We start from the raw sequence: 14,752 nt of genomic DNA, 5'->3' as shown, positions 1-14,752 counted from the left end.
GGCCCAGCAGCCCTGCTCGCTGGTGCTGAGGGGAATCATAGCCGCTCACTCTGATGATTTATGACCACACCTGCAGCCAGTCTCAGAGCTTTGCATGCGTGTTTGTGTGCGTACAGTAAAGAAAAACAGAGAAAAAATGACTGTGTGTGTATGAAAGGCAAAAATCAAACGGTATGTGTAGGTTTAAAGAAACAAAAGACTGAAACTGCGTGGGCGACTTTGTTGAGTCAAGCAGAATGCTAAAATTTGAGGCGCTTTGTTTCTGGATTACAGCTTCTTATGCACGCGCTGTAGTGGAGAATAGATTACAGTGTGCTGCAAACAGAAGTCTGTGTGCTGTTCGGGTGCAGGAATACCATTATCTCTCGCCTAGCCTTTTTGACTTGGCCTTTCTTTCAATCCTCTCACTCCTCCATGAACCTTCACTCTGACTGTATTCTGAAATGCAGTTCCTCATAAAATCCATCAAATAAAAAATTCATATTGAAACTCTCTCCCTCTGTTTTCTCCACCTTTCTCCACTCCCACTATCAGCACTTCATAATGATAAATGACAGACTGTCAGATATTAAAGTCTGAAACACAATAAAAGGTAGATTCTCTCCCTTTTCCACCTCGCATCTCTCCAATTTTAGTTTCATCAGTTTTTTGTCTCTAAAACATTTTTTGTAACATTTTGGAGAAAGAAAAGTCTATTATATTTGCACAGCAGGCATTCAGCTTAGTTTTTGTATTCACAGTGAGGCATTACCAGTGTAAAGATAATAACCTTATAAAAACAGCAGGCTTCATGTTTAACATCCATTCTCTGATTTATAAAACATTAGCAGGAACTGTTTTCATCACAAAGTGAACGCTGGTGTGATTTAGCAAAGGTGCTGAATTTTCATTGGCTCCACTTTCTCAAATGTGGACATTCGCTGCTTTTCTTTAATGTGAAATTCGATTTTAAAAACAAGGAAATGTTATATTTTGTTTACATTGGAAACAGCTTCAGTTGCAGCCGTACTGCCAATTCAGTTCATGTCAAAGAATAGAGACCGTCTCGTGATGGGATCGCACCAGCAGCAACGCCCTTCAATGAGGTGATTTCTTAATCCTGAGTAAACAGTCATTACTGTGGGGTTGGTTAGTTCTGACTGTATTTTAGGAGGATTATGGTCAGATTTGCATGAAAATTTGGCTCAATTTTGAGTATATGTGGTTTCAGGGGTTTTTTGTAAAGATTATTGAACATTTAATTCAGGTAAGGTAGACCCTACAATAATACATACAGAGAAAAACCCAACAATCATATGACCCCCTGCGAGCAAGCGCTTCGGCGACAGTGGGAAGGAAAAACTCCCTTTTAGCAGGAAGAAACCTCCAGCAGAACCAGGCTCAGGGAGGGGCGGGGCCATCTGCTGCGACCGGTTGCGGCGAGAGAAGGAAGACAGGATAAAGACACGCTGTGGACAACAAGTATGATTCAATGCAGAGAGGTCTATTAACACAGTGAGCCATCCATTCTCCTCCACTTATCCTTATCAGGGTCCCGGGGGGCGGAGCCTAAACTTGCTACCATAGGACAAAAGTGGGGTACACCCACTCATCCACCAATCTGACACAGGGCTAACATAGAGCGACAGACAACCAGTCACACTCATGGGAAAATAAGAATCACCAGTTAAGCTAACTCCACTGACTGCATGTCTCTGGACTGTCCCAACAGAAAGGCCCTGGCTCAGATGATGTAGTCAAACTCTTGCTGTGACCTTCTTGTTATGAAGCAACAGTGCTAACCACCACACCTACATGCCTAAATGATTATATATCAAATTGAATTTGACACTCACTTGACAGACAGACACCTACAAAAATACTCACTGCCTTGGTGGTGGTTCAGACTACCCTGGAAACCTCCAATACTTTGTTTTTGCCACGGTGACACACCCAAACACTCACAAGTCACATAATTCATCTGGAATATATACCAGCTAAACTATAGTAACGCAGCTAGTAAAAAGTCATCCTGCTCTGTAGTTGCTTTAGTAAGGTAACATACCAAAATCAAATTGGAGCGGTGCATCTTTGCATTAGCTACGCTACGGGGGCTCCTTCTAGAGTGAGCGAGCAAGGGCAGTGCCAATCTTTCCTTCTTCTCTCACAGCTGAGCTTCAGTATTGGTTCATTACCCAGCCTGTCCTGGCACTCCAACAACAGTACCGCAGAGAGCCTGTCAGATGATGGCACTCACAAAGGTGTTTGCTGTCATGGTGTCAGTAAGATAAGCAATTTTGAATGTCTTTGCTTATTATACATACTTTTCACTCTAATAGTTTTAAGATAAAACAGTAAACTTAAAGGAATGTTAACATGTAACATGTACACCTGTGTATTGGTTAGTTCTTACTTATGCTGTGTAAATTCATACAAATTAGCGTGATAATCTCAGGTAGAATTGCGCAGAATTAAATGCTAATACAGTTTATATTGTTTTTGTTTTGTTTTTTATATTTCTGATATATATCATTAGTCACTGCTTGTTTGTACTCTGCTGTGGATTCCTGCTGCCCACCAGGTTGTAGACTAAATGTTCTTTGAGACCAAACAATTCCAGCGACTGATCCCCTCCCACTGGGGTCCACCCCCGAGAACTACTTAGCTGAAAAGGTTTTTCTTCTTCTGTGTGCCTGTGCTCTACCAGCAGAAATGTTAATGTAAAGTACAAACCAGCTGTTAGCGTGGTTGTTTCATGATCACAATGATGTTAGAAAGCAAACGTGGTTGAAAATAGCCATTTGGTGCTGGCTTAAGTTACATAAACGAAACATTAAAACTAGCTATTTTCTGCTTAAGTTGTTAAGAATTGAAGTGAATACTAACTTTGTCAATAGTTTCTCCATTAGACTCTTGAAGGTGAGTCTCCAAGCTAACCCATCGCTTTTGCAGGCATTACCAGCATGTATAAGTCTATGGACAAGCATAGCTCCCATTTCTGTTTAAAGACTCTCTGCAGTTTATGAATTACACACTCTGAAAATGACCTAGCACGCATTTATAACTCTACAGCAAATGTCTTCATAAAATTGTTTGGTTTTTTTGTTTTTTTTTTTGAAGACTTTTCAGTGTAAAGTCAGAAAGGTCAGTCTTTTTCTTTGTTACATATATGTTTTGTGATTTCATCCCTCAGAGGATTTTCTCATAAGTCGTCTTCGGTAATTGTCTTGTGCTAAACATTCAGGTAACTTTGCTTTACAGATCAGAAAAGCTACATTCAATACAACCACAGTTCTCTGCCACGCTTTCAATTTGTTGAATAATTCTGTTTAAAGGCTTTTGTTTTTACAGAGTTGCATGGAGTTTGGTCAGCTCACAACATTAAAAATAATGAGACTGACCTCGCCTTTTGATCTTTAGGACATGAATTTTAAAAATCATCACTTAACCAGGGCAGTCACCATTACAGGATTCATTTCTCCACTACTGCAATAATGTCACACACTGCAGCGCTGCCTTTAGGTTTAAAGGTTGGATTATAGAAAGGGAGACAAAAGATAATATTATGACAATAGTAGATTTATATCTATCTGGAGAGCGATAGATTTTTCAAGCAAAAGATTTAGGCTTGGATATCAATTACTGTGCACTCAGGTGATAAAATAATCAGATATATTTCTCTGAAAAGATTGTACTTTTATTAAAAAGCACATTCCAGCATGCATTAGATGGCAAACCAATGAAAAATAAAGCTGAGAAATAGTAACAAGATCATTAATACCAAGAATTAATCTAGCACCAGTATGATTCTGAAGATTAAGGACTTTTTGTCTCGGTAGCCCTCAGCAGTGTGGAGATAAGTTGGTTCATTGCTGTATTTTTGCAAGGATGCTTTTCTTGTGTCTGCAGGTGACAGGAGCTAAGTGGGGGGGTTGTTTTCAGAGCTTGTCTTGCTCTTGTCAACACAGCAGCATGTCAGGCTGCTGAAAGTTTGAAGGGGGAAGCTTTTGTCTTTTAATATGCTGTTAATGTAGTCTGGCTGACAGTAGTAGATTGTCTCACTGGGCCAAAGCACTGGGTGGTGTCGCTGACGCTTTCTGCCAACACTGCAAGCTGAAAAATTACGGGAGGCATGAAGTGCTGAATGAATTGCTTTTAAGTAATTTCATCCATCAAAAAAAAGCAAGATGCAATGTTGTTGTTTTTTTATGACAATTGGAGTTTTCAGGTTCTGCCTGCGTTCAAAGCTTTTCGAGCTGCTTCTCGATACTGTCAGATAACATTCAAAGACAGACATGAAGAGAACTCGTAGCCTTTTCTTAAAAGCAGTTTATTTTCAATTACAGTGCAGCTACATATCTCGAGTGAAAGGGAAGGACTCAAATAAAAGGAGATAAGGGCTTTGAAAATCCTAGCACCTTCCCCAGCTTCTGTACGATCACACAAAAGATCAAACCTTTCATTTGAGACGACAGTAGAAACCTGACTTTACACTGACCCATATCAGAGGCTATCATGTTGTCATGGGACCAATTAGAAACCATCATTTCATCCGTGGGGCAATTGCCATGCCATCACCGATACAAAGTGTAACTTGTGTCCTTTTTTGATACACATTGAGGTTTTTTTGTAATATTTTCTTTGCATTTAAACAGCCAGCGTCTGCGATGGAAGGCGGACGCATCGTGCACGGGATTCTTTATCATTTAGAAAACACGAACTAGTCGTGGGATCGTATTCCTCTGAAACATGGACAGGTTCAGATAGAAACAAATGAGTGAGGATATGTGAAAGGCAGAGCAGTGATGTAGTTTAGAAACATTCTGAGTAGAATATAGTGACGATGAGCGCAGAGCTTACCAGTGCCCTTTAAACCTGTCAGCTCAGTTCATAAACCACATGCAAGGGTGGACAGTACAACATACAGAAAGGTAGGAAATGGCTCCTAAATCATTTTGACGCAGCTTAAAGCTATTTAATGTTCACAGTTGCATAATTCTAAGCTAGTAAATGCAGTAGTTCAGGGTGATGGACCTGCCTGGATTGGATGGCACTGGCGTCAAAAATGAAAGCTGACTGACCACCAAATAAAGACGCCAAATACCGAGACTTGAATCTAAAGAGGCACTCGGAGTTCTTGTATGCGCCCTGCACCCTGCTCATCAGGCAGATCTGTGTCCCAAGCATTTTAAAAGCCCTCGCTCACCATTTGCAGTGAAAGGTCAGGTATACAAGCAAAGACTAGAAAAGTCAGGCAGTATTTGACGAGTAGAGGATACTGAACATCACAGTTAATCCCATTCTGCCACTGAGACACAGCACTAAGGTAATGTGTACACAAAGTGCATGCCTACAGTTTTTCAGGGCTCCTGTTTATCAGAGGTTTGAGCATAATATGATTAAAGAGCGTCATGATGTTGTTGTTTACTTGGAGAGAGTTGCCGACAGAATTCAGCACAATCACAGATTCAGTGTGTTGAATATGTGCCCTGTGTTCTTGTACTGGAGAGAATTTATCCGAAGCTCAGAGCTGAACCACAGCTTACTGTCCGGTAACACATCTATAAATGCCTACTTGCCCCACACACTCGTTTGTTCTTGTTGTCATGTCTTTTTATGTTTGTCATCCTCTCTCAGAAGTATCGGGGGATCGGCTTCATCGCTTCGATATCAGTGATTCTTTTTCATTCGCATGTGGGATTTAAGTCTTAATACATGTGTGCCCAATTTTCTTTGATAGGTTTTACATAAAAAGCATAGAGATCCAGTTTCAGACGGTGCATTTTTGTTAATTATTAAGTCGGTCTTCCATGCAAGCAAAATGATTTGGTTAGAAACCTCAAATCATGATGGAAAATCTGCCTACACAAGCCGTCATAGGCAGTTTGTTTTAAATGGGATGAACCCCACGGCCTGCCAAGGGCAGACCTTTCCATCTCCTTCTGTTTTGAAGGAGATAATGATTCTCTTTTACTTGGAATAGGATTGCATTTTCTATCTCTCTCATCCTGCGTTCCTCACTCACCTTTACCTTTCCATCGCCCTGTTCCGCTTCCCCCTCACCCCGCCTCCTCCCATCAGTCGGCCACTGCGGGTACTCCCTCCACAGTGGCGATGCTCTATCGCTCCGTCACAGTGCAAGCGAGGGATGAGAGACAAATCAAAACCACCTTATTTCCCCTTAGTCCCTCTCACCATGCCAGATTGAATTTGAGGCTTTTCATCTTTCTCATCTTTCTCTTTTCCCCGCCTCCCTTGGCGTCCACTCAGAATTACCTGGAACCGAACCATCTCGCGACTTGATGACACACAATTGTTTATGCGCGTGAGGCCAGATAGTTGGCAGCCCTCGGCTCAGGTTCTTTTGGTTCGTTTTAAATTTTGTACTTCAGTCATGTGCGTTTTAAAAAACGGTCAATACCAAAATCCGTGACACCTTGCCTTTTCCAGTGTCTTGTAAATCCTCATGCATGCAAATGTCCAGATTAGTTTTGCAGGCTTTAATGTCCAAAAATGTCTGATCTTTAAAAGAGAAATGTTGAAATCCCATAAGAATGCCTATTTTTATATTCTCGCAGCCTTCTTGGCTCATTCTATATGGGGTTTAAATCCTCTTGGTACTAAATAAGATTTATATAAATCAATTTTTATTTTATGATAAAACATATTTTTGGCTGCATTCCAGTGGTAAAAATTACTTAGTTGTCTGTCATATGCAAAGTGCATAGTTACAGTTGCTACCAAGCCATTTATAATGTTAATTATAGAGTGTATCACACTACAAAGCATCTGCATTTCTCAGGGCATGGACACTTATTACAGGTCTGTCAGCTGTACATCCATGAAACGTGTGAAATTCCTCCACATCCCAACGGTGCACAATTAGATTGAGATCTGGTGATTGGAAAACCAGCAGCTTGAACCAAACGATACAACGCAGGATTGATCCATGCTTCCACATGGGTTGGGCCAAATTACAATCCAAATATCGCAGTCAGAAATCAAGACTCATAAGACCAAAAATGTATTTCCTATTTTCTGTTGTACAATTTTGATGAGCCCATGTGAAGTGTAGCTTGAGTTTCCTGTTCTTAGATGACAGGAGTGTGCTCTTATATAGTTATAGCTCTTATAGTTACTGTTAGTGTTGTCCTCATGTATTTTCAGAGCTTTCTCTGTAATTGTTTCTATTGGAAAATCCCAGCAGATCAGCAGTTTTTGAAACACTCCACCAACCACCAAATTCAAAATCACCGAAGTCTCCTTTCTTCCCTAATCTGGTGCCCATATTGAACTTAAGAAGGTTGCCATGTTTAAATATCTACTTTGGACACGTTTAACAGGTAAACTTAATGATGTGGTGAGTCAGTACAACACGTGCATTTATACCTGTGGCTAACTTAGAAACACCTGGTATGCATGGTTTTGGATGAGACCTTGGGCACCATGTTATTTCTAATAAAGTTGATATCTTCAAAACTGGGAAATGATGTGTAGATATCACTGTAAACAAGAAGAAAAACATATACATTTGATTTGATCTGATAGGCCAGTAACACATTCACTTTAGGCACATTAACAAATCTACAAATGTTATTTTTGACAACTGTAGTCGATTTTTACTGTATGAATTATTTTTGTGAAGCTGTCATTACTGAGCAGACGTGAGCACAGACATATTTAGAAGATTTATGGCCAGGGTGGTCTGATCTGAAAATCAAAACTGACAGACGCATTAGCATCGCCTGCTAATTAGACTGCACAGCAGTGTGTGTTGGAGGAATACGACTGACAAAGTGAACTGAATGGAATTTGGTTTTGTACTTAGACAAAATGACTCTAATTCATTTACCCACAATTGGCCAATCCTCAAAATGAAAAGTCTGCAATCATAAAATCATAAAGCATGGTGCGGTGCAGAAGTAGAAACTTGTAACTAACTGGTCTCGCGTGTCGATGTGATTCTCACTTGCTACATGAGCATGTGGGGGGCCGTGACACCTGGCTTCTGCTACCTGAGAAAAATGACTCTCATCTCCCTCTCGGTTGGACTTACTCCCACCCATCCTCCCTTCACCCCACCTTTTCATTTTCAATTATGGGTTGGAATATGAATCTTTAATAGGGTGATAATTGTGCTAGCATATTTGCTGTCACCCACCATTAGGCCAGATTAATTAGCCCATTTAGTTTAGCTTAAGAAAGTGTCTAGCTGAGGAATGGGGGCACTGATGGGAGGCGGGCAGAGAGTAGAATCAGCACAATCTGTTCTATATCATAGTGCCATCTTTTTCCTGCTTTCTTTCCCTCTCTTTGTGCTTCTGTGCCTTTTCCCCGCTTTGCCACTTTAACTCTTTTTCTCATCTAACAAAGTCTGTTAGTCTGTTTCGTCAGCTGCTCCCGTCTGCCCTGCTCTCAGCAATATTTTCTGTCGCTCTATGAGTTTTCAAGTGGTTGGTGGGGAAATTGATGGTGCAGTCGAGTGACACAGTTGAAACTTTCTGCAACTATTAATTCTGTAATTACCAGTATAGCCAGTGGTGTATTTTTCTTTCCAGCCAACCTAGTTTTCTAAAAGTGACATTTTTGGAGATGAAAAATATGTCAATTAGGTTGAAGTAGTTATGAAACTGATTTATCTGGTTGATAAAATTAAATTCAGTCAGTGGTTACTGATTTCCACCTGTCCAAGGTGGTGCCTGCTGCTGGAAAGCTGAAATAGGTTCTTCTTCTACTCATTTAATACACAGAAACACATTTTATACTTAAGTAAATGAGCTCCCACTTGAACAAACTGATGCAAATGGTTTTTTTTTATTACGGTCATGGTGATTTTGCTTTGGGGCAAGGCCAAAACCTCTTTTTGTATGCATGAAAAACCCTGCTAGCAGCAATCAGAACACAGAATACATTCACAGAAATACTGATGAAGATGGCATCGCGAATTGTTTCACGAATGGAGACCAAAAAACATCTAAAAGAATAAATATTAGCTTTACAGTTTTTAAGTGGCTAGAAGCCACTGTGACGGGGAAGCAGCTGAGGTGGTCTTTTGGCATCTGGTCCCTCTGGAGGTCTTTCAGCCACGTTCAACTGCGTGGAGATTCCAGAGTGGACCTCAAGCCCACAGAAGAGGTTTATATATATCTCATTTTAGTCTGTCACCTATCACCTTCAGGATCCCTCAGGAGGAACTGGAAAGTCTTGCCAGGGAGATGGACTCGTGCTTAGCTTTCACTTCAGCCTTTACAGCTTTTTTCTTTTTCATGTGATGTAAAAAGGTGGATTTTGAAATTAACATTAACTGTCCAACATCTCATTTTTTGTTTTGTTTTTTGGTCTTTTTTATATTTCAAAGTTTTGAAACTAAATTATTTAACTGTATTTGATATTTGTGTGTGGAGGTGTATATGTGTGATTTACTTAGATATTGTCTGTGCCTGTCGAGTGACTGGATGAAGTTAGCTAGTAGCTAAATATGGAGATTACTGTTCTCAAAAACATTGGTGTCGCGGAAGAGACTGAACTGAATTTATGATAACTATGACCAAAAGAAATGAACATGATTCTGAGGAGCTTGCAAGAAACTATGACGAGAAAACACAAAACATGACCTGAACAGATTCACGAAATACCTGAAACCTGACGTGACGTGAAGGGAGGACAACAGACGCACCGACCCTGAACAGAAGAAGACAGAGAACTTAAATACACAGTGGAAACACCTGGGGAGACACAGCTGACACAAATGAACATGACGCTACAGGGGAAGTGAAACTAAACACACTGAACATGGAAACACTAGACCCTTCAAAATAACACAGGAAACATGGAGAGACAAAGACACAACAACACGAGCTTGACAATGGAACATGGAACTTTTGGCATAGAACACAAGACCAACTCGCTAGGAGAGGTAAATGGAAACAGGTAAGGGAGACGATGGCACGGGCATAACGAGACAGACTTCACAGAAGACAGGAAAAGACTGATGGAGACCTAGAAGAAGCATAAACCAGACTAAGACTCAACTAAGACACACTAAATAATAATACTGAAACTTAACATTATCTCATAATTATTCAAAAACACAAAATAACTCAACACAGACCCAGCCCCTGACAGCTGGTCCTGTGGTGGGTTTAATCTCCTCACACTTTCTGCATGAAGAGAGGTGACGTAGTTCCAAATGCCTGCTTATTGTTGGTCCACACATTTTTTTCTCTGGATGGAATCAGACACTCGTGAATCACCGCAAACTGAAAACTAGTGAAAAGGCAACCATATAACCGTATAAGCCAACATTTCAGTTGCATGCAACCATTTGATTCTATGTTAGTGTGAAAGTAATGCTTAACAGGGCTTTAATCGCACTCTCCACCTTGGGATAAGTTGTGGGTGTATATGTGGCAGCAGAGTGACTTGGCCATGTCACTAGCTGTATATCTCTCAGCAGGCAGTAGGAAATGAGGTCTAATCGGAGGGATATTAAAGTCACAATAGACTGCTCCTGCTATTAAGGCCTGTCAGCCCTGGCCTCCTCTCTCACCTTGATGTCGCTCAGTCTCTGAATATTTATATGTCTACATGAGGGGCTACTTACAGAGTGAAATGTGTGCACGGTTCTCTGTGTGCGTGTGTGCTAGAAATTTATCATGGCCGTAGCTGCCCGAGCTCTTTGAATATGTTTACGTGCATCATTCTGTCTGTGCTCATGCAGTCCACCTTCCTGTCCTCCCCCAGGTGCAGCGGGTGCGAGGCTGCTCTCAGGTCAGAGCAAACCCGTGGCCATGGATGTGGATGAGGAAGAGAATATGAGTGAGTCGGCTCGGATTTTCTCATTTGTCCGTCTGTCTGTCCGTGTTCCTGTCTGTGCGGTACATTTAAATGTCTGCTTGTACTTTTGTTTCCCTTCTTTCTGTCCGCCTGCGTGTCTTCCCTTTTACGTCCCTCTGTCTTCCTCTGCTGTGTAATCAGTGTGGACACAGTTTGGTTGCTTACATAACGCAAGTGTTTTTTCTAGCGTCTAGTCCACATTTTTAAAGCGAATCGTCTGACATGCTAGGACAAACCAAAACTGATGAAAATTAAAACTGATTTTTTTTTTCAAAGCGCCATTCGTACTCGTGTTGTGAATTATCCTCACCGAGGCACAAAGCAACACGTTCACACGCAAATAAATATCGCTAATGCCGCTGAAACTTTTTAGAGGACAGCTAATCATTAAATCTGAGGTGCTCCAGGCCACACTTCAGATTCTCTCTACCTCCATCTCTTGCTTTAGAAAATCTTTTCTGCTCCAGTTTGTTGAACTTTAATTAGAAACTTTGGTTTGAACTCGGCAGCCGAGGCAGCCGAGCACGGAGACACTTGACAGAGTTTGTTCCCACACACCTACAACCATTTTGAGCTCATATTCAAAGGTAGCTGCCATCCCTGTAGAGCCCTAACTTCCGATTCTAATGAACAGTGGTGTCATACTTGCTGTTTCTGCCCTGCAAAGAAGCATGTTATGTTGCTCCATTAAGTCAAATAAGCAGTTGCAAAACAGTCTTTGTTGTCTCCCACAGCCTCTGAAGCCCCTTTCTTACATTTTTACTGCCAGTCAAAAGATGGATTTGAAGATAAAACAGCCCGAGCTCACAGAGCCCCGTTTCTTTAATACAGAGGGAACACCAGAGGAAAGCATGAAAGAATTCCTAGCTTTTATGTGACAACCTTAGCAGCTCTCGAAATTCTTTAATCACATGAATCATCCCAAATCAAAACCTCAACAAACAAGTTACTCTTTGAGTGAAGCTGCAGTAACAGGCTGCAGTATTTGGTTCACGCAGCCCTCGCTGAGGATTTCAGCTCTGAAAGAATCGGGCATATGGGATTCTTTTTTTTCTTTTCTTTGTGTAACTAATGGATGCTGATTACACAAACGCTGGCATGATAATGATCACAACTGCATGTGTGTGCCATATTTCAGTGCATGGCATCGTGGCTGTTGCTCCATCGCTTATTGAGTATTAGTGTACATCTATCCTGAAAAGTTATGACTATAAAGTGAATAGAACGAATACAGTGAATTGTATGTATTCAATAAATAATTTTAGAGTGGGGGGAAAGGGAGCTCTAGATTTTTCTATGTGCCACTTGTATGTGTGCAGCATGCCAGACTCCTCATTTTGGGTTTTTTATGTTTTTAGTAGCTTTTTGGTCCATTCATACCATGAAACATGGCTAACGAGGTTTTATTACTACTAAATGTTTGCATTTGTATCTTTTATGCAATTATTTTCATTGAAAACATCAGATTTTGCAAAGAAATTGCAAAGAAACTAAATAAGCCAAGCGCTGCACGCTGTACATTTTAAAATGTATTTAGTTTATATTATGTCCTGGTTGCTAAACCACTCGGCTAACGCAGCGGTATCTGTGGTGGTTAAAGATCAGCAGCACAGGCCGTACCTCACAGATTATCTCCATTCTAATAGGTTATAGTTATTTTTGGCTACAGCTGTGCACAGTTGCCCACCTCCTTTAATTTGCCAAACATGAATATCACTTTGCAGAATGCATGAACAAACCAAACAATATTGCATGTTTTCAGCTCATAAAATGAGGGATGTGCATTTTGTGTTCATGATCTTAGGAATATTTATTTATTTATTTATTTTTTGGCCTTGAGACGTGTCAGTCGCAGTATGCAGATGGTACCGGCATGTCATTTTGCAACCTAAACACTGTGTTCTCTGACAAGCTCCATGGGGGGGATCTCAGAGGCGCAGGGTCTTATGAATGGCACCTCATTAGAAGCAGTTTTTCAATTCAGATTGTCCTCATTTTAAATATGACAGTGATTCTTTAAAAAAAAAACTCATCTAAAAGGAATAAAGTGCATTTTAACCTCCCACCGTGTCACCAGTCAAGAATTTAGGATCCTGCAGTAGGTGGAGTCTTCTCCTTCTGCCTCTTTGATGTACTCTCCTGTTTGCCTGGTCCTCAGCTCCTCCCCCTGCACTACTCCCCCTGCACTCCCTCAACCCAACCTACTATCCCACTCATGCACACTGCGGCCTCTCTTTCTCCTGAGTACCGCAAGGAGTAACCTATCAAGCCTTTGCTGAAGGATGTTATAAATGAAAATTTTTGCCAATATTCCATCCACTTTGTTAACTGGATTCAGTGATATGTGTTCCCCAGAACGGTATATATCTCACTGCTGTGGTTTAAAACTGAACACTGGAAGCATTTGTGGGTTTTCTACGTGAATTCAGTCGATTAAAAATTAATAGGAAAAAGGTCTGTTGGCGTGTGAGTGTGTTTCTGTTGAGTATCGATACGTGTGCTTGTATGTGTGTCTTTATGTTTGAGACCTGCAACACTGTGAAACCAGAAAAATAGATCCTTTTTCTTAGTATAACAATCTTAAACTTTAATTGTGAAAAAAGTAACATTTTGATTTCCAATTTAAAGACTCCTTGATCAAAAAAATAAATAAAATGAAGCAATACTTTTATTCAGAAATTTGGCAAAGATACAGTTTTGAGCATTTTTCAAGGTCAAAACATGTACCGATGTTCTGCTATTTGTAGTTATATCATAGGTATATCTTAATTTTTTTGGAGGTAGTTAAAAATTCAGCCTCTCTTGCAACTTGACACAGGAACACAAATCATTGGTTCAGTTCCAAAGAGTGATAAAGGAATCTATAAATTTTGCATTTACAAGATCCTGCAACGAAGGCGTTGTAAGTTACTCTTTCTGGGCACCGCAGGTTCAAGCAGCACCGACGTAAAGGAAAACCGAAACCTGGACAACGTGTCCTGCAAAGACGGGGTGGGAGTGGCTGAACAGCTCCCCAATGGCAGTGGCCTGGGCAGTCGAAAGCGACCGCTAGAAGAGGGAAACAATGGCCACACGCATTCCAAGTTCCGGGCTAAGAAGCGCAAGAAAACACCGGGCCCGGTCCTGCCCAAGAACGCTCTGATGCAGCTGAATGAAATCAAACCAGGTCTACAGTACAAACTGCTGTCTCAGACAGGCCCGGTGCATGCGCCAGTGTTTGTCATGACCGTGGAGGTCAATGGACAGATGTTTGAAGGCATGGGCCCAACAAAGAAGAAGGCTAAGCTAAACGCAGCTGAGAAAGCGCTGCGTTCCTTCGTCCAGTTCCCCAACGCTTCAGAGGCGCATCTGGCCATGGGCCGAACGCTGACAGTGAACACAGACTTTACATCGGATCAAGCTGACTTCCCCGACATGCTCTTCAACGGCTTTGAGACGCCAGCCGCGCCAGAAGAATCCTTCTATCTGGGCTCCAACGGTAGCAGCTCCCTAAATTCACTAGGGGAGTATCCACTGCCCACACCACCTGGCAGTGTCCTTGTCCAGCCCCCACTGCCCCCTCCATCTGCATTCAGCTCGCCCTCCAGTGGCAAAAACCCAGTCATGATCCTCAATGAGCTTAGGCCGGGTCTCAAATATGACTTTGTCTCAGAGAGCGGTGAGAGTCACGCCAAGAATTTTGTGATGTCAGTAACAGTGGATTCACAGACATTTGAAGGATCAGGGCGCAACAAGAAGCTGGCTAAAGCCCGGGCAGCGCAAGCCGCCCTGTCTGCACTGTTCAACATGCAGCTAGACCAGACACCATCTCGGCAACCCATACCAAGAGAGGGATTGCAGCTTCACCTACCCCAGGTAAGAGGTTTCTTTTTTGAATTCAAACAGCCAAAGAAACACGTCATCTAAGGATTTTCTGATTGCATCCTGCCTTTAGGCT

The 14,752-nt window shown here is 41.5% G+C and overlaps 1 protein-coding gene across 2 annotated transcripts in view; it reads left to right on the top strand.

Moving 5' to 3' along the window:
- The window catches only part of adarb1b (adenosine deaminase RNA specific B1b), a 126,479-nt gene that overhangs the window by 89,774 nt on the left and 21,953 nt on the right, over positions 1-14,752 (top strand). For both annotated transcript variants that reach the window (XM_085248590.1, XM_085248589.1), the window contains 2 exons: positions 10,723-10,797; positions 13,745-14,670. In XM_085248590.1, the coding sequence (XP_085104716.1) occupies positions 10,770-10,797; positions 13,745-14,670 (954 nt within the window). In that variant the 5' untranslated portion in view covers positions 10,723-10,769. The remainder of the gene's footprint in view (positions 1-10,722; positions 10,798-13,744; positions 14,671-14,752) is intronic.

Source organism: Mchenga conophoros, linkage group LG16, assembly GCF_057382185.1.
Source record: "Mchenga conophoros isolate Kocher_MC1m ecotype Shallow Benthic linkage group LG16, M_conophoros_male_GT1.1, whole genome shotgun sequence".
Lineage (NCBI taxonomy): Eukaryota > Metazoa > Chordata > Actinopteri > Cichliformes > Cichlidae > Mchenga > Mchenga conophoros.
Note: the sequence above shows the minus strand (reverse complement) of the source record. Positions and strands in the feature narration are given on the sequence as shown.